The sequence below is a fragment of the Vombatus ursinus genome, unplaced genomic scaffold (genome assembly GCF_900497805.2).
Source record: "Vombatus ursinus unplaced genomic scaffold, bare-nosed wombat genome assembly UNPS02014797.1, whole genome shotgun sequence".
NCBI lineage: Eukaryota > Metazoa > Chordata > Mammalia > Diprotodontia > Vombatidae > Vombatus > Vombatus ursinus.
The window spans coordinates 15,974,831-15,993,026 of NW_020954575.1; the positions used below are offsets into that span (position 1 = coordinate 15,974,831).

The 18,196-nt window shown below is 40.0% G+C and overlaps 1 protein-coding gene across 4 annotated transcripts in view; it reads left to right on the top strand.

The window, feature by feature from the left end:
- The window catches only part of BRCA1 (BRCA1 DNA repair associated), a 72,746-nt gene that overhangs the window by 48,917 nt on the left and 5,633 nt on the right, over window positions 1-18,196 (top strand). For 3 of the 4 annotated variants that reach the window (XM_027870592.1, XM_027870594.1, XM_027870595.1), the window contains 8 exons: window positions 637-754; window positions 3,732-3,925; window positions 4,959-5,257; window positions 7,659-7,746; window positions 9,215-9,292; window positions 10,242-10,282; window positions 11,928-12,011; window positions 15,890-15,944. In XM_027870592.1, coding sequence (XP_027726393.1) covers window positions 637-754; window positions 3,732-3,925; window positions 4,959-5,257; window positions 7,659-7,746; window positions 9,215-9,292; window positions 10,242-10,282; window positions 11,928-12,011; window positions 15,890-15,944 — 957 coding nt within the window. Of the gene's footprint in view, window positions 1-636; window positions 755-3,731; window positions 3,926-4,958; window positions 5,258-7,658; window positions 7,747-9,214; window positions 9,293-10,241; window positions 10,283-11,927; window positions 12,012-15,889; window positions 15,945-18,196 lie in introns of those variants that run through there. The other variant, XM_027870593.1, reaches the window with a different exon arrangement.

Genomic DNA, 18,196 nt, shown 5'->3' on the forward strand with positions numbered 1-18,196 from the left:
GTTTTTTTTTTTTTTTTTTTTTTTTTTTTTTTTTTTTTTTTTTTGATATTTTATTCTTAGTTCCATTACTTTAGGGTTCCCTGTATTTTTAAATAATTGAACAACTAAAGTGAAATGTCATTGTTTCTTTCCTCTGGTCGTCCATCCTAATCCACCTACAATTCGTCCCAAATCCATGGTCATTATAGTTTTGAAGGAAAGGAAGGAGTAAGAATGCAAAGGGTGATGCTGTTATGCTTTTATCAAAGTTACTGTTTTCTCTTCTGTTACCGCTTTGGTCAAGTCACTGACCAAAAATTCCTCCCTAATCTCACATCTTCCTCACTGGGGAGAGAAAGAGATGGGTTAAGTAGCTATGGCTCAGATGTCTTCACTTAGCAGCTTCAGCCTAAGCCCGTTATCACTATTTTTTTAATCGATCTCCTCCATTTGATGTTAGCACCTATCTGTCACATCACTTGTTAACGTTTATAAACTTTAATTTTCTCTTTCTGATACGCTTGTTTAGAAACCAATTTGATTGTCACAGGCTGCTGCTTTTAAAACAATCAATATCTTCACCTGAATTATCACCAGCAAGAACAAGGCTACTAAGTAAATTGTATTGTTGTATTTTGTTTTCATCTCCATTTGAAGGAGCAGAGAAAACTGTTGAATATCACAAAAGCGAAAATGCACAACGCCTTTCAGCATACAACTCCCAAGCATTTCCAGAGGATTCCAGCAGTAAAAATGAAGAACCAGGAGTTGAAGGGTAAAAGCATTTTGTCTGAGAGAGAGAGAGAAAGAGATGCTATGAGTAGGAAGCTGTGATTTCTTAATTCCTTGTCTTATAGTGAGCATTTGTTATTTTTCCTCTTACGGTCTCTGGCTTTATAAGTATGTAGCTTCTTGTTCCTTTATAATGCCCATCTTATTTAATCACCTATAGGCTTTTAGTCTTGTTCTTGCTTTAGTCTTAAGCAATATAAACCCCTGTGCAGGAAAGAATATTAAACTATATCTGAGGGCATGGGCCAGATGTAGTTGGATGACATATCCCTTTATTAGAACAGAATAAAATATAACAGAACTAAAATTTTGAACAATGCTGGAGATTGGTAGCAGGATGTGACAAGGCTCCCCTCATAGATCAACCCACACCCTGCTTGTAGTTCCTGTTTTCCAGAAATAAGTTTAGATGCTGACTTCCCTTGATTCATGTCAGCAAATATTCATTAAGTACCTCCTATGTACTAGGTCCCAGGGATATGAAAATGGAAAAAGAAACAGTCTCTGCCCTTGAGGAACTTAGAGTCTAATGGAAGAGGGGATAGAGGGTGAACAGTGGCTGATGTACACTACAATGTATACCCTTCGCAAATAAGTGTAATATAAGAGAGAATGGGATGAAGGGAAAGGAGAGATCTTATTTCAACGGTTCTAGAAAAATTGGAGGAGGAAAGGGAAGAAATAACCCCTTTTGGCCATCTAGAGGTGTGCAACCAGAGGAAATAGCAGGAAGGCAGCTGGTAGCACAGTGGGTAGAAAGCTGGGCCAGTAGTTAAGAAAACCTGATTTCAAATCTAGCCTCAGACATTTACTGTGTGACACTAGGCAAGGCACTTAACCTCTGTTTGCCTCGGTTTCTTCAAATTATAATGAGAATAATAACAGTGCCTACATCCTAGGGTTGTTGTGAGGATCAAATGAGATAATTTTGGCAAAAAAAAAAAACCACTTAGCACAGTGCTGACAACATAGTAGGTGGTTTATAAATATTTATTTCCTTCCCTTGTGACCTTGGTCTTGAGGGAAGATAGGGTTTTAAGCAGATGTGGAGGGAGTTTATTTCAGTCAGGACAGAGGAAAATGAGATTGGGGCACAGTTTGGCATGTGAAGGGAGGGTAGGATAGAATTAGACTGGAAGGAGAGCTTGGAGCGGGGTTGTGGCATTCTCGAGGGCCACAACAGGAAGTCGTCTGTTGTTTATCCTGGAGACAGCAGGCAGCTGCCAAAGGTTTTCAAGCAGGGGGACGACATGGTTGGATTTGGGGGTTGGGAAGACTATCTTGGCAGCTGTGGAAAGGCTGAATTACCGGCAGAGGAGCCAATTAAAAGTAGATGAGAGAGATGGGAACAAGAACAGTGGCGGTGCAGAGGTAGACATGAGAGATGGTACAGCTGGGCTCTATACAACTTGGCACCCGATTAAATGGGGAAGAAGATCCTAAACCTAGCTGCCTGGAGGAGGTGTGGGAGGGTGTTACCACCAACAGACAGCAGGAAGCTCAGAGGACCTGCACATTTTAGAGAGAAGAGGAGCTCAGTTTGACATTATCATGAGTTTCAGGTACCATTGGGATATTTAGGTGAATATCCAGCAGGTAGTGAGAGATTCAAGAATAAACCTCAGGGGGTCAAGCTTGGAACTGGATATAGAAATTAGACTGTCCTCTGCATGGGGATGATTATTTCAGCCGAGGGAGGGAATATAGCCAAGTCCTAGGGACAATGCTCTGAGGGGGAAACTTCAGAACATCACTTCTAGACCAATGATGATGATCACATGCTGTGTTTAAACTGTGTGAAGCCCATCCACATATGTTATCTCATCCTACTTCTACATCATTATGAGATAGGTAGGACAGATATTATTTCTTCTACATAGTGGGGATAATAATTATATGTTATAGTGAATAATAATAATATTCCCACTGTGTAGAGGAAATAGAGGCACACACTTACTCAAGGTTGCACCTAATTAATGGCAGAGCCAGTGATCTTGACTTCTAGTTTTTTGCCAATTGCACTGTACCTGTAATAAGGTGCTGCTCCATGTGTGCAAAGCTGGTGCTCCTGATTATGGATCGTAGAGTAATGATGGGTTAGCTTTCATCTAGCCACATCCTCTCATCCCTTTCTTTGACTGATGACACACATTTTTAAAGCTAGGGACAGAGGTTTTATGGCCAGGGCACAGAGCAATGCTGTCTGGCCTATGTGGGGACCAAGCCTTATTGCCATTGCTTAAGCGGTTGAGCTAGCTAGCTAGAGACTGATTGATACACAAGGACCAAACAGCCTACTGTTGGAATTATTAGCCAAAACCTTCCCCAAGCTGATGAAGCTCTTTCAGAGCTCCATTAACCTTATCAGTCTTGATTGCCATCCAGTCCTGATTCAGGCCCAAAGGCCTAGAACCATAGAAAAACCTACTGGTAGGCCCCGCTTCTCCAACTTTCCCTTTTACAGCTGGCTGCCATTCTTGGAATGACCTGAGACAAACAAGAGGCACATAGCAGGAATGATGGTTTAAACCTGGCTGTTGAGTGTGAAGTACAGTGATGGAGAGCATTTGGGAGGACTCATCAGCTCCATCTTGTGCTCCTGCGAGAGATGATTCCAGCAAAGCCATTTAGACTTGAGCTGAGTCCGTGGGATTTGAGTGAGTGACAGTAGTGGCTAATTTGGTGAAACTTGCTGACATATTGTTAGGCAGCGAGCCTCTGACTAACCCCCTAAAGGGAGATGTCATGTGTCATCCTTGACGTGTCGGCGTGCAACATGAATCTGGGCATGTTGCTTCCATGCCAACACACCAACCCTCTTGTTGCCAATCATTCCCAAATACTCTGACATTAATGGCTCTTGCTTGATTCTGCTGCAGCTGCTAGAGAGACCAGAGGGAGCTATTATCAGCCCTTTCAGAAGCTGTTCTGATGGTTTTGCCCTCCATCCTTATTGCTAGGTCTTCCCTTTTGAAGTCCCAAATGTTGAATGGGGATTGGAGCCTGCTTGGCCACTCCAGGATTCTTCAAAAAGTAGAGTCCTCTTCTGAAGAGGGAATCAGCAGGATTGCCATCCTGAAGGAAAAACAGCAGCGGCAACCTGAGGAACAAAGTGTGGTGGTGGAGCAGTCTTGTGTGCTGAAACCAAACCTCGGTAATGTTCGGACCAGTCCTCTCAGTCAGGGGAGGGGCTCTCGTTTATTTCACATGAAGATTCTCTATTTTTTCTATCAGTGCAGTTGATTAGCATTCACACGGTGGACCTGGCTGTTAAGAGCCCTACCATTTAAGGCCCCGAGAGGAAAGGAAAAGAATTTGTCTTAAATCTAGCCCTCTGCTCCCTTGAGTGAGCTCAGCCCCTGATGGGTCAGCAGTCAGGGGGCTGCACGCATGCTACAGTTGGACAGTTAGGCAAGAAAACTGCTGCAAGAGATCTGGATTGTTAGCAGAATCCCGTCCTCCCCGGGAAAAAACAGCCAAAAAGCCAAAGTCACTTCTCTCCTGTGGAGGAAGAGACTAAATGAACTACACATTTTATGTCTTCTCAGTCATTTTAATGGAGTGCAAGTTTTATGACTTGTAAATCAGAGTTTTAATCAGTCAGAAAAGTTTTAAATTCATTCTAAAAAGCACATTAGCACAAAAGGTGCAATTTGGCATAAAAATGCCACATTTGGCCATGTTCATTAGTGTCTTTTTAGGGCTATCATAAATTTCCTGTTTTTATGCTTAATTCCTGATGGAGTAGCATTTTCTTAAAAGGTTTTAGAGATGTTTTGTTTTGTTTTTAATTTGGTAATGAGGCCTGATGACTCTAATGCACAAACTAATTGTACTTTGGTGAATAAAAGAGCAAAAAAAGATGGCAGCGTCCTTTTAACCTTAACATAACCTGTCTTCATAGGCTTTTTTTCCCCTGCTTTGCGCAATTAATGATTTACTGTTGAATAGATTAGACCAGAGGTTCTTAACCTTTTTGGTGTCATGAACCCCTCAGGCAGTCCAGTGAAGCCAATGAACAGCTTCTCAGGATAATGTTTTTAAATGCATAAAATAAAATACATAGGATTACAAAAGAAATCAATTATGTTTTAGTATAATTTTCAAGAAACAAACAAAACAAGTACATAAACTCCAGGTTATAATGACCCCCTATATGAGACTTTTTTTTTTCCTCCCTTCTTTAGAAACAGCCCCTGAGTCAGAATCTGGAGTCAAAGTATACCCTGAGAAGACCAAATGCGGCCCCCAGGAAAATAAGGATACCACCCTAAGAAATATTCTTAATCTGCCCACCTCAACTTCTGCACTGAGGTCATCCCAGCTTCAGATTGTAAAAAGCACCAACACTTCTGCTTCTAACACTCCTGCTCGCAGCGTGAGGGGGCAGCTGGAGGAGGCCTGTGCCTCAGAGAGGGTCAGAAAAGGAGGAACAGGCATCCTCAGAATGTCCTTTGTGGCATCGAGTTTGACTCCCAAAGAACATGTGAGTGTGACAGTGTGTATCTGACCAGGTGCTTTGCTGCTTCCCCGGTAACTGTGCCATTACATGCTTCTCACAGTGCATTATCATGGGGCCCTGGATAAAGGGTAGCCTTTGTCAGGAGGGCCCTGGGAAGCCCACCACAATGGCATACCATGTCATTTCTATTGTAAATGTCTGAAAAATTGTTGCGAGGCAGCTTTGTTTTCCTGAGTCTTGCTTCCATGTTCATTATTTGACAAGTCACTTTTTCAGATGCTAGCAAAAAGCAACTAGACTCTGTATGGGTATGATCCAGGGCTATTAAAAGTTATTTAGTTCGGTTTTTTTTTTTTAACCTTTTCATCTTAAACAAAAAATGGGTGTGTCTTTCCTCTCTCCAGGTGGTAGTCCTTTTTGTCCCCCTCCACAACTCAATGTACTTGGTGCTCTCCAGCATAAATTGACAGAATCTAGCCCAGTTCCAAACATAGTGCCAGACAGTGGCATTTGTCCAATGTTTATTTGTCTTTCCTCTGCCTTGTAACACAGTCATTCAGCTGCCTGCCCTGTCATTTCTGCCCTGCAACACCCCCTGCTATTAGGAATTTGGCCTCTTCTCCAGCTTATCTTGCCAAAAGCAAGAATGGTTTCCTATTGTGGAAAAATACCCACCAGAATATTAAGGATGCAATTAACCTGTTTCTGCTTGGCCTGAGGATGAAATTCAGACATATGTAGGACATTCACCTTCCCTATAACTTAGCATAATTGATATCACTTCATATAATTATAAGAACTTAGTGAATATTTCTTTAAGCCCCTGACAGCTACAGAGTGTCAAATGGGCTTTTGGGGTAAGCAATATTTATTACAAACTGATTGAAGATGCTCGCTAATTCTTTCCTGTCTGTCTTAATAGCATCCTTCCCTAGCATAAGATCCATCTCTAATTCTAACCTTTCTGGAAGTAGCCCATGACCCAGCATATGGCTTTGTATGTGGCTAGAAAGCCCTGCTTCAGAACCCTAGGAGCAATAATAAATTAAGCAATTAATACATTAATAAATTAAGCACAGGCTGATGTCTTTGTGATGACTTTCTTACCAGCTAACATCAGACTGTCTTTAAGCATATGCAACAAACCATTTGTTTGAAAGCCTGTACCTGGGCATTTGTGTTTATTTAGGCCTCAGTCACTTTCCTACGCTGCCTAGAACTCATTGGATAAATACCAGAGTTCCCTTTGCTCTAAGGGCCCAGCATTTCAGACATTTTTTTTAAACTGTCTGATTTTTTCTTGCCAGTGGCAGCTCCAAGCTGCAAATCAGTGCACAAGTGGCTTGGGTACATGCTGTCTTTAAAAAAGAAAGGAAGAAAACTTTTAAGCACTATTCATACTTGCTGAAGTGTGGCAAATTTATGATGAAGCAGCTGACTGTATTACACATGATTAATTCCAAAGCTTACATTAAAATGATCTTTTCAGCAGTTACAGCTCTAACCGAATACTTGCATGGCGGGGATTTCAGCAAATAATCAGTTCAGAATTGCTAATGATTCTGGCAGAGGGCAATGGTAAAGGGAGGGAAGATATCATTAGCTTCTGTAAGTCAGCCTTTCTCTGAGCCCTGAGGCAGTGTGGATGGTCTGACAGCATGGAGGAAGAGAACCTGATCTCAGTCACAATATCATTCAGTGCATAAATGGTAGTGTTTGTGGCATTGGCTAGTAAATAATGGCACTTGATGAACAAAGTGATTTACCAAACAGGAGTTACTAGTTATGTCAACTGTGCTTTAAATGTATCTGGTTAATTTCTTAAACTGCCTATTTATTGTCTGTTATATGCTTGATGTGGAGAATAGCTGGATGCTAGTTTCCTTTTGGGGAAAGGATGAGATTCTTCCCTCAATCCTTTTCTTTAAATGTATTGGAACTGATGGTTATGACACTGACCTTTAGCATCATTGTGACTCTAATATTTTGTAACCATCAGAGGCTTGCATCTTGGTTTCATACCAGACATAACTACTGCGCATCTTTTTGTGAAGGCGGGATTTCTTGCAGCTCATAAATTACAGACTGATAAATCTGACTTGTAGTATAGTGGAGTGTCACCATACAAAGAAACTGTCTCAGACAGTCAAGTGATTTCTTCTATTTAAAGGCAAAAATCAATACCATTTTGAAATCTTGGTTGTGTTTTCCATGTCTCCTGACTTGGAGTACTTCAGAATTTCTTCCTCTTAAGTTGTACTTTTTATTAAATTGAGGTTTATTTTGGTATTTCAGCTGTGTTAGAAAGCAAATCTTTTTATCCCTTAACCAATGCAAATTCAAAGCCAAGATTTCTAATGCTCAAAGCTGTCTAATATTACATTGGAGGCAATTTGATGTAATTCAGCGTTTTGCTTGCTTTCAGATGCTAGTGCAGAAGTTTGCCAGGAAAACCCAGAGCACTCTATCTAATCAGTTTACTGAAGGGACCACTCATGTCATAATGAAAACAGGTATACCAAGAGCTTTATGGACTGGCAAAACTCTCTTCCAGGTGAGAAGTACCTGTCCTAGAATTCAATGGGAAAGAACAGAAACAGACAGTTGATGAAGTCTTAAAAAGTCAAAATTCATTTTTCCTGCTCTAGGAAAGCAGTTCCTCGAGATTTACTTGAAACTGAAGTTCATTGGCTACTTATGACTCTGTTCCATTGAACTCAAACAGATATTTGTTATCGTGATGACTTTCACAATAAGCGTGGGTTCTAAATGCTTCTGTTCTCAGATATTTTGCTATAAAGATCTTAGATTTAAGCTGCTGTCTTGAATACTTTATAAATTTTCATAAACCCAGGGACAAATCTACCCTTCTAATAGCTGGCAAATTATAATTTTATTTAAAAACTAATTCTATTAGCCTTTCTACCAGACAAAGTTACTAGCATGAGTTCAGAGACTGGGGAGATAAACCAATGATAGAACAGAATTTTTAAAGTTGATTTGTGATATCTTGAAAATGATCAAATCTCAGCTCTGCCACTTCATCCCCATGTGATGTTGGATACCTTGACCTCTGGATTAGCTGGCCTCTAAAATGCCTTCCTATCCTGGATCTCTGATCCTATGAACTTGATAAAAGGTAGAGACATATCATCATGAAACCCTGTATTAGGGTGTTTCTCAAGGACGCCAAGCAGCACTGTCCAGTTTTCGAATGGCTAGTGCACAAAGATGGCTGTGTTTGAAGTTCATTATCCATCAACTTTATCAGCTGTTAAACAAGAAACTTTACAAAATAGAAGTGTGATGAGTTCTATGAAGAGGGGCTGTTGCTGATGATGGCTTGTCTGTTGTGTCTTAAGGTTTAATTAAATGCATTTTTCCTAAGTGTTTTTGCCACAGTTTTCTTAGTTCTTCAAAGACGCCTTTGAAATACTAGGAAGCAAACAGAAATTATTCTTTAGCTGTTGCTTTCTGAAGCCTTGATGTAGGAAAAAGAAAGAACCATGAGATCCTTGGCCTCCAACTGGCATATTTTCCAAGTACCCCTTGCAGGAATGCTAAAGGATTAGGGATCTCCAGATCAAAGTCCTAGGATAGGCACATATTGCTTGAATTATCATTTCAGCATTATAGTTTCACACATATTATTTCTGCTTCCTTCTAGATATAACCATCCACTAAAATAGATTTAGACTCTCCAGATATATCAACAGTATCAGCCTAGGCCGTGCTTTGAATATTTTTTTGAAGACACCTAAATAGTTTTGGGATACAGAAAATACATTATATGGGATCCAACTTGTTTTTCCCTTTACTCCTGTAATGGTCCAGACTCTTCTAGCTTCTGATTTCTTCCTCAGAGTAGGTAGAATCTTCAGCCCTTCTCTGGTGGGATAGGACCTCTTGAGCCCACTATAGCCAGACTTTCAGGCTAGTTACCAACTTCTACCAACTCCTTGTATGGTTTTTACTTTGTAGATGCCGAGTTTGTGTGTGAGCGGACCCTGAAGTACTTCTTGGGCATCGCAGGAGGGAAATGGGTAGTGAGTTTTCTGTGTAAGTACAATTTAACACACACATCCCCTTCTACCCTTCATGCTTTGGTTTTTCTGCCTTTTTTTTTTTTTTAACCTTAATGTCTTCACACCTGAGATTTCTATAGTTCTGAGTCTGAATACCCAAAAGGCCTTTAATGATTTTACTAAATTGGTTTTATCTTTAATGTATGTTGCTTTGTTCAGATAAGCAGGCAATGTTGGGGAAATGGGTTTCTTTTCATAACTAATAGGATCTAATCTGTTCTATTAGCAATTTTAGTCTGTGAAGGAGGCTTTCTTTAGATACTAGACTAAAATCAATGTGCATAAGGCAATTTCTAACATTTGAATTAAACAGCAACCATGCCTGAGGAAAGAATCTCTGCTATACATCTTATAAATCTCTGGCTTTTTAGGGTGATATTCTATCCTTTCCACTAGTACTCTGCAAATGCTTTGGGTTTTTTGTTTTTTTTTTAAAACAGTATTTTTCCCCAGTTACACATAAAGACAATTTTTAACATTCATTTTTTTTTTTATTTTGAGTCCAAATTTTCTCTGTCCCTCCTTCACGTCCCCCCTCCTGAAGATGGTAATCAGTTTGGTATAGATTATATGTGTTCAAGCATGCAAAACATATTACCATATTAGTCATGTTGTGAAAGAAGAAAAAATAAATTTTAAGTGAAAAATAGTATGCTTCGATCTGCATTCAGACTCCATCAGTTCTTTCTCTGGAGGTGGATAGCATTTTTCATCATGAGTCCTTTGGAATTGTCTTGCACCATTGTATTGCTGAGAATAGCCAAGTCACTTACAGTCAATCATCATACAACATTGTTGTTACTGTGTGTTATTCTCCTGCTTCTCACTTCACATTTCTGCAAATGCTTCTTGATCAAATCATTGTCAAAAACAGTGTATTTTTCTGTTGTGTATGACCTTTCTTTTTATGATCTTCTCTTCAGGGGTGGTGCAGTCTTTTAAAGAAGGCAAAGTGCTACCTGAGGTAGGTCCTTGATGTCACAAAATAGCCAAAGACAGGCCTTATGCCAAGAAGTTTGAATGCCTTACTGGTAAAAGGTAGCGACAATGGTCAGAACGTACTGGGCAAGAAGAAACCTGGAATTGAGACACAGAAAAATCACGCAAACATTTATTAAGCACCTACTGGGTGTCAGGCATTGGTGATACAAAGATGAAAATGACTATTCTCTGCCCTCAAAGAGCTTGTGTTTTAACAACAGAAAATCTGTAATCGGGGCAGCTAGGTGGTGCAGGGGATAGAACACCAGCCCTGAAGTCAAGAGGTCCTGAGTTCAAATCCAGCCTCAGACCAAACCCTTGGCACTTACTAGTTGTGTGACCCTGGGCAAGTCACTTAACCCCAATTACCTAAAAAAAAAGAAAGAAAATCTGTAATCATTCTCCAGAACTTCAAAAGGAATAGCTCTTTAATTAGGAGAGGGAGGGAAAGACACTACAGAACAAGAGGGCTGAGATAGTTGCAGAGATATGGCTGTATGTCTCCCTGTATGGTCGTAGTAGTGCTTCACTGCTGTGGTTAAAGCAAAATCTGTCTTTTTAATAAGCAAACAGAATTTATTTAGAAATCAAATTACCTTGAGAAAATATTTGCTATTGATGATCTAAGAACAATGAGAAGTAAATAACAAGGCGTGTAGGAGGAAGAATAATTTCAGAATGGAAGCGTGGAGGCACATTTGCCATTAGTCTCATTTTGTTTCTTCAACTGGCTGCTAAAAACTTTGTACAGCGCACTCTGCCCATCCAGCTGGCTCCATGACTGAGTGTGAAGGTGACCAAAGAATTTTCACGTGCTGGTGTTTTAATAATATAGGAATGACTGTCCTAGAGCTGGAAGATGACCTTAGAAGCCATCTAGTCCAACCCCCCTTGTATTCAAATGAGAAAAGTTGGGCAATGGAGATTCAGGGATTTGCCCAGGTTCACACAAGTAGTAAGCATCAGAGGGAGAATTTGAACCCAGCTCTTCTGACTGCAGAGCCAATGCCCTTTTCAATGTCACACTGCCTCCTTTATCAGAAAAATACTTACAAAGGCTATCTGGCTTCCCTTCTGTCTCCCAGTACTAGTTGGCACTTTTGGGTTTGAAGATAACCAAAGACACTTGACTTCTCCTTCTTCACTCTTTCACTCCCTTCTCCAACCCAAACTTTCCATTCTCCTTACTACAAGAAGCCCTTTTTGTCTTCCAAGTTTCATTAACCATGGAAATTTCTCGATTGGAATATGAAAAACCCTTTTCTCTTTAGAATGGCAATATACAATTTGATTTAAAAGATGAGGGAATATTTCTGTTATCATTACACAGCAAAGTATTATCAGTTTAATCTAAATGCTAAGCAATATTTCGAGAAGAGATGAGTGTTGGAAATTTAAATACATTATGTCCTAGTAAGGAGGGAAGCGAGTTACTTGTTTTTGCCAACAGATTTGCGTCTCAGAACTGACTGCAGCAGTGGAGATGCCAGTCATTTCCTCTGTGTGGCCAAATTTAGTGACCTTTTTGGCCAAAAGCAGCCCAGGAAAGCTTAACTCCCTAAAAGTGACATAACTCCCTGCTAAAGGCTGAAGAACCATCTTTTTCTTTGTCCTTTTCTTTCTTACAGTGTGACTTTGAAGTCAGAGGAGATGTCATCAATGGCAGAAACCACCGAGGCCCAGAGAGAGCAAGAGAATCTCAGAGGGTGAAGGTAAGGCCACTAGAAAAAAGCCCTCCCCAGAGAGGTGCCATGATTTCACCTCAGTTACTCAAGAAGAAGCCAGCATAGCCAAGATGACTCCTATCTTACCGAGAAGATGCTTCTTTGTCACGGTGACTGCCTGATGGTATTTCTCCTGTGCTTCAGACCTAAGGCACCCACTCTTCTGGGGTTGCCAAAAGCTTATGTTTCTGGTTCACGCTTTTCAACCATGATGTCTTAGTTCTGTCTCTTTTGAGGGAGCACAGCTTAACACTTGAGAATGGACCCCCTCCTCGCTGGAGCACATCCTAGCCTTCTGTAGCCACAGGCACTGGCAGTGACAGAGAGGGCACTGTACAGAGAAGTGATCTAGGAGATAAGCATCAGTCAGGCCCGAAAGCATGGAATCCAAGGGTCAGTCTAGCCTCAGAAATAAGCATTCTACCTACTCAGCCCTGGCAGTTTATTCCTTCAGACTTTTATCTTCCAACACTGAAAAGAAGCTGATGTCATTTGCTTCCTGTCATGCCACCTCCCCAGAGAGTTGCAGCACAAGATGGCTAATTGTTTTGTTTTGTTTTACCACATTGTGTGTAAGGTTGAGTTAGCCCCAGATCCCTCCCCCACTTTAACTGAAACACTGTTCTTGTTGCTGCCTGGTTAGTTTTTTTTTCATGTGCAGGGACCTTTGGATAGCAGTGATGGAAAGTGGCTGGTCAGAGTGATGAAACTGTGAAGATGCTAAATGTCACAGTGGTTTCTCCCTGGCAGAGAGAAATGTATTTGTTGAGGAGCCCAAACTGCAGCTCTCATCTCATCAGAGGCCCTTGTCAGCGAGTGTCAACCAAGCATAAGATTTGAAAATATTCAGTCATTAAACTTTTCACGTAGCATTTGGCTCAGACGAGGCACCTGAATAGAACTTGCGCATTTTGAGTGGCTTTGAGTGCATGACATCACCAGCCAGTGGCATTAGGGGCAGTGGTTTAGGGCACGTGTTTCATTCACACAGGTGGCACATTCGGTGTAAATAGGATCCATCGTTCATAATGAGAGTAGAGTTGTTCCTTTTCATTCAATAAGCTATAAAGTGACATTGAAGTAATAGCTTGAAATGCAATTCATTTTTACCTCTGGTTGGGTTTTCAGCTCTTTCCAACTTTAAAGGGAGGAAGGAGTGAAGGTTTAGACCATTTTCATAATTGTCCCTTTTGAGCAGGTGGAGAGTAAGTATATTATAGAATGACATGGGTAGCATGACACCCTCTTCACCTTTCTGCCAAGAGACTTTCTCTTAGCAGAAAGGAATAGGATTGCCATTTTTAAATGCTACTCATGTCTTCTCACATGTCCATTTTCAGTACCTTCAAACTTTCAAAAATCATTTATTTCAACATTCAAAAACATTTATTAAACATCTATCGTGTACAGCATACTAAACTTCCACAAATTAATATTTTCAAAAAAGACTTTACTCTGTAATGATGATTAGGGGAAATTATAAAAGGAAATCACCTGTATAATGTGATATGGGATCGTGTCCTTGGAAACCAAGCAATCAAACCAGTACAAGAAGATGACTTACCAGACTCTTCTCTTTGAAGATTGATAATGTTTTCTGTAGCTTTCTGTGAAGGAGCTTTGGACTCAAAGCTGTCTATGCTTTGGGCTCAGTAGAAAGGCAAAGGAGTGATTACTTTCAAAAGTAGGGAAAGGAAGGAATTCTACCAAACCTCTACTATGAGAAACCTATACTGGGGAGATACAAAGCAAGAAAAAGAAAACTATAGACCAATATTTGTAAGGAATATCGATGCAAAAATATTAACAAAGAGACTACAACAACATGTTAAAAGGAAAATGGACTCTGATCAGGTTGGATTTTTGCCAGGAATTCTGGGTTGATTCAATATCAAGAAAACTAAAAATATAGCACATCATACTAATAACAAAATTGATAAAAATCACATGGTTAGTCAATAGATACAGAAAAGGCTTATGACAAAATACAGTACCTTTATATAAAAAAAATTAAAAAGCATAGAAATAAAGAGACCATTCCTTAATAGATTAAATAACATCTATCTAAACTCAAGAATTAACATTATCTGTAATAAACAGTAGGGGCCTTTTCAGTAAGATCAGGGATAAAGCAAAGATGTTCATTGATGCCACTATTATTTGATATTAATAGGAATAAAAATTCCATTCAAAATAACTATAAAATGTAAAAATATTTGGAAGTCTAGCTACCAAGACACACAAAGGAATTATGTAAAGGCAGTCACAACACACTCTTTACAGAAATAAAGAGGGACCTAAATATTGGCGAGTCATTAACTGCTCATGTTTAGACCTTACTAATGTAATAAAAATAATAATACTAATTATATCAATTTACAGATTCAGTGTGATGCCAATCAAATTACCAAAGGGTTACTTTAGGGAAGTAGAAAAAAATGAAATTCATCTAGAATATCAAAAGGTCAAGAAGCTCAAAGAAAATAAAGAACAAAGATTGGAAAGGAAGGAGACTTGGCACTGCCAGATCTTAAACTATACCACAAAGCAGTAATCAAAGCTATTTGATACTAATTAAATATAGAAAAGTGGACCCCTGGACCAGATTAGACACATAGGACTAAGAACTGAATTGAACTTGATAGCATGGTGTCCAGTAAACCAAAGGAACCCCACCATTCAATAGAAACTTCTGGGAATACTGTAAAGCAATCTTGTAGGAATTATGTTTAGACCTACATCTCACATTGTATACCATCATAAGTTCCAAATGCGTAAATGACCTAGATGTTAAAGTTCGTATCGTAACCAAATTAGAAGGGCAAGCAAAGAGATGGCTTTCACAGATAGAGATTAGGAAAGAGTCTCTGGCCAAATAGATAGAGAACATCACAGTAGATAAAATGAACAATTGTAATTACATAAAGTCCAAATTTATTTTTACATGAACAAATTTGATGTTGTTAGAATTAGCCAGGAAAGAGTTAACTTCCAGGAAAAATTACAGCAAAGTTCTCTGCTGACGGTCTGCTATCTAATATGTATGAGGAACGGTTACAAATGTACAGGGTCAAGTGCTATTCCACAATAGATAAATAGTCATCCAGTCAGACAACAAGCATTGATGAAGTGATTCTAATGTACTGGGCACTGTACCAAGTGCTGGGGATACACAGAAAGCTCCCAAGGAGCTCACATCTAAGCGGGGGGGGGGGGGGGCAGGGAACAAACATGAAAAGAACTAGGTGCCTACAATTATTTTGCTTTGTAACAAATAAATTACACACTATCATGCAAGGTGCTAGTGAAACAAAGACAAGAATCCCCAAAAGATTTTACATTCTATTGGAGAAGGCCACATGTACCCCAATGAATATACCTGAAATATGTAAGTCCCCAACTTGAGGGAGCATGCCATCTGATGCAGAGTGATAAGAGGTTCCAAAGCATTTTAACACACCTCATCTTTGATCTTTGAACAACCCTACGAGGAGGACGAGGCAGGTACCATGGTCTCCATTTTACAGATGAGGAAACAGCAAAATTAAATGACTTGCCCACGGTCACAAGGCTAGTAAATGGCAGAGCTGGGCCAGGAGCCAAGGTCTTTTGACTCCTAGTCAAGCCTTTCCACTGTATGAAACTGCCCTTGGGTAACTATCGACATAAAAAAAATGCATACATAGAGCCAGAAAGACTTTCTGACCTGTGACAGGATTCTGGGCATTGGATTGATGTTTATTGTTTCTAAGAAATAACAGTGGAAGCCATCACATTTAAAGAAAGAGAAAAGTGTTTCCCAAGAGCTTCGTTCAGTGAGTAAGGAATTCTTTATTCTTTGATAATTTTCATTTGTCTTTCCCCAGATCTTCAAGGGCCTGGAAATCTGTTGCTATGGACCATTTACAGACATGCCAACAGGTAAGAAAATGGGGGTCTGTGTAATATCATTCTCATAACAGCTGTTCTTTGCACCAACCAACCTGGGGCAAAAAGAGTATTGCAGGCTCAGCTAGCCTTTGTGTGTGTCTGACCTCCCAGAGACCTCCTCAGATGCATGAGGCTTTCCAGATGTGGGTTTTTCTGGGGAAAACAGAAATTTTCCTGTACCCAAAACTGGAGTGGAAAAGTGAGAAGTCATATATTTTTCAAAAATTCTTGCTTTAAGAAAAAGGGAAATTAATCAACGGGGAGGAAGATGACTTAGATGTTTATAATAATTGAGAGTCAGACTGCTCAGTTCTCCCAAACCATCCTCTGCCCCCCCATTCTTCCTGTTACATTATTAACAGGGAAGAACGCATAGCTGCAACTTAAGCCTGTGGGGCAGGGCCTTGCGTGAACTTGGAGCAGCAATATTGGAGGGAATGTTTTTGATGAACATTTTTCAATTTAAATTTCACCCTGATCATTATGTGCATATCAGATGTAATGATTCAAGTGATTCCTTTTCAGACAAAATATTCCCATTTTATCACACACACACACATATATCCCTCCCCTGGTCAGATTCCATCTGCTTCTTATATAGCTGAAGTCTTCTTCCTCAACTTAGGGAGTGAGGCCTAGGGAGGCTTAAGTACCTGTATCAGTGATACACTGAACCAGTAACAAGGGAGGCCAGCAGAGGTATGCTAAATATTTTTCTTTCGTCTTTAGTTTCCTTTGTTATTGGCTATTGATTGGGTTTTATGAAATTTCCAGACATATTGTCCCCAAGGCATTTGAGAGGAATTTGTTCTTTTATAAAATGAAAACTTGCCTGAACCACACCACACTTCCTTCAGGAAGGTTTTGTTGGAAGTTCTATTGGCCTGGTCTCAGCTGGCCCATTGAGAGATACACTGGAGGCTTAGAACACCTCTGACCCTCATTCCTGTTACTTATATTTCTTACTAATTTGGAAAATGTAGGCTAGTGAGAAGGGACGCATACATAAAACTTCATGCAAGAACGTATGCAGACATAGCAAGAAGTTAACTCTTGAATTTGATGGTTCTTACTCTCACTCTCTTTGCAAAAGCCATGCAGTGAATCACCTCTGCAAATGACCCAGACTTCAGAAACCTCTTCTGGCTGCCACTCTCCCATAAGCATGTAGATTCTGACTCCTTTTAGCATGGTGAGGCTCTGTCCAGGGTAGCGTTTATTTTTTGACTGAATGAATTATCCTCCTGTCTCTTGACATTTGCAGTAATTGCTGCTGAGTGTGGTGCTCTCTACTGCCATGATTATCAATTACTGACTCAGCCTTAGGAGGAAAGGTTGCCTTTTTTTTTCTTCTCCATGGTTTCTTAGCCAGTGATTTAGCAAATTAATAGAAATTATCTTGGATTTTTTTTTTCTTTTTCAAGTATCTCATTCATGAGAGATTGTCAAATCTGGTATCAGCTCTTGAATCTCTGCATTCATCACATACTCCACCTTTTAAAATTAGACCCTGCTAGCTTTATAAGTAGAGTTTCCAGGGTTTAACTCACTTCCTTCTTTCAAAGAAGCTCATGCTTTTGGTAAGCAGTCTCCAATTCAGTGAGTGATCATCCCTTACTGAGGCCTAGAGAGAGTGCCCCGGGTCAGATAGCCCTCAGAGATGGAGCAGTGTTAGACTCCACATGACCTGTCCAGCTCAGGGCTGTTCTGTCCCTCCACCCAGAAAGGGGTGTGGGAAATCTTTTATTGAAATGGTCCCATTCATTCATTCAACAAACACCTGTTAAGTATCTGCTATTTAGAGATCACTAGACTAGGTACTGGAAAAAAAATATACAAGGAAATGAAGAAAAGCCACAAGGTTTGGATAAATTTTATCTTTCTTGCAACTTATAGACTAGCAGAGGGACAAGACACAAACACAGAGCTGTAATATATATGCAACATTGCATTATAAATGCACTAGAGAGTTGCAAAATGTGCTATGTAAGGTACAGACAGGAAGGTTATTCCTGAAAGGGGAGATCAGGGAAGGCTTCCTAGTGGAAATGGCATTTAAGGGCTTTAAAGGATGGGTGGGAATTCAGCAGGTATCCTGGAGAAGAGCATCGCAGGCACAAGGCACAGTGTGGTCAGAAGAAACGGAGGGAGAAGTCATGTGCTGTGTTCAGGGAACAGAGTAAACAAGCTTGGCTAGAGCTTATTGTGGGGAAGTTCATGATAAAAGAATAGAAAGGGAAGGG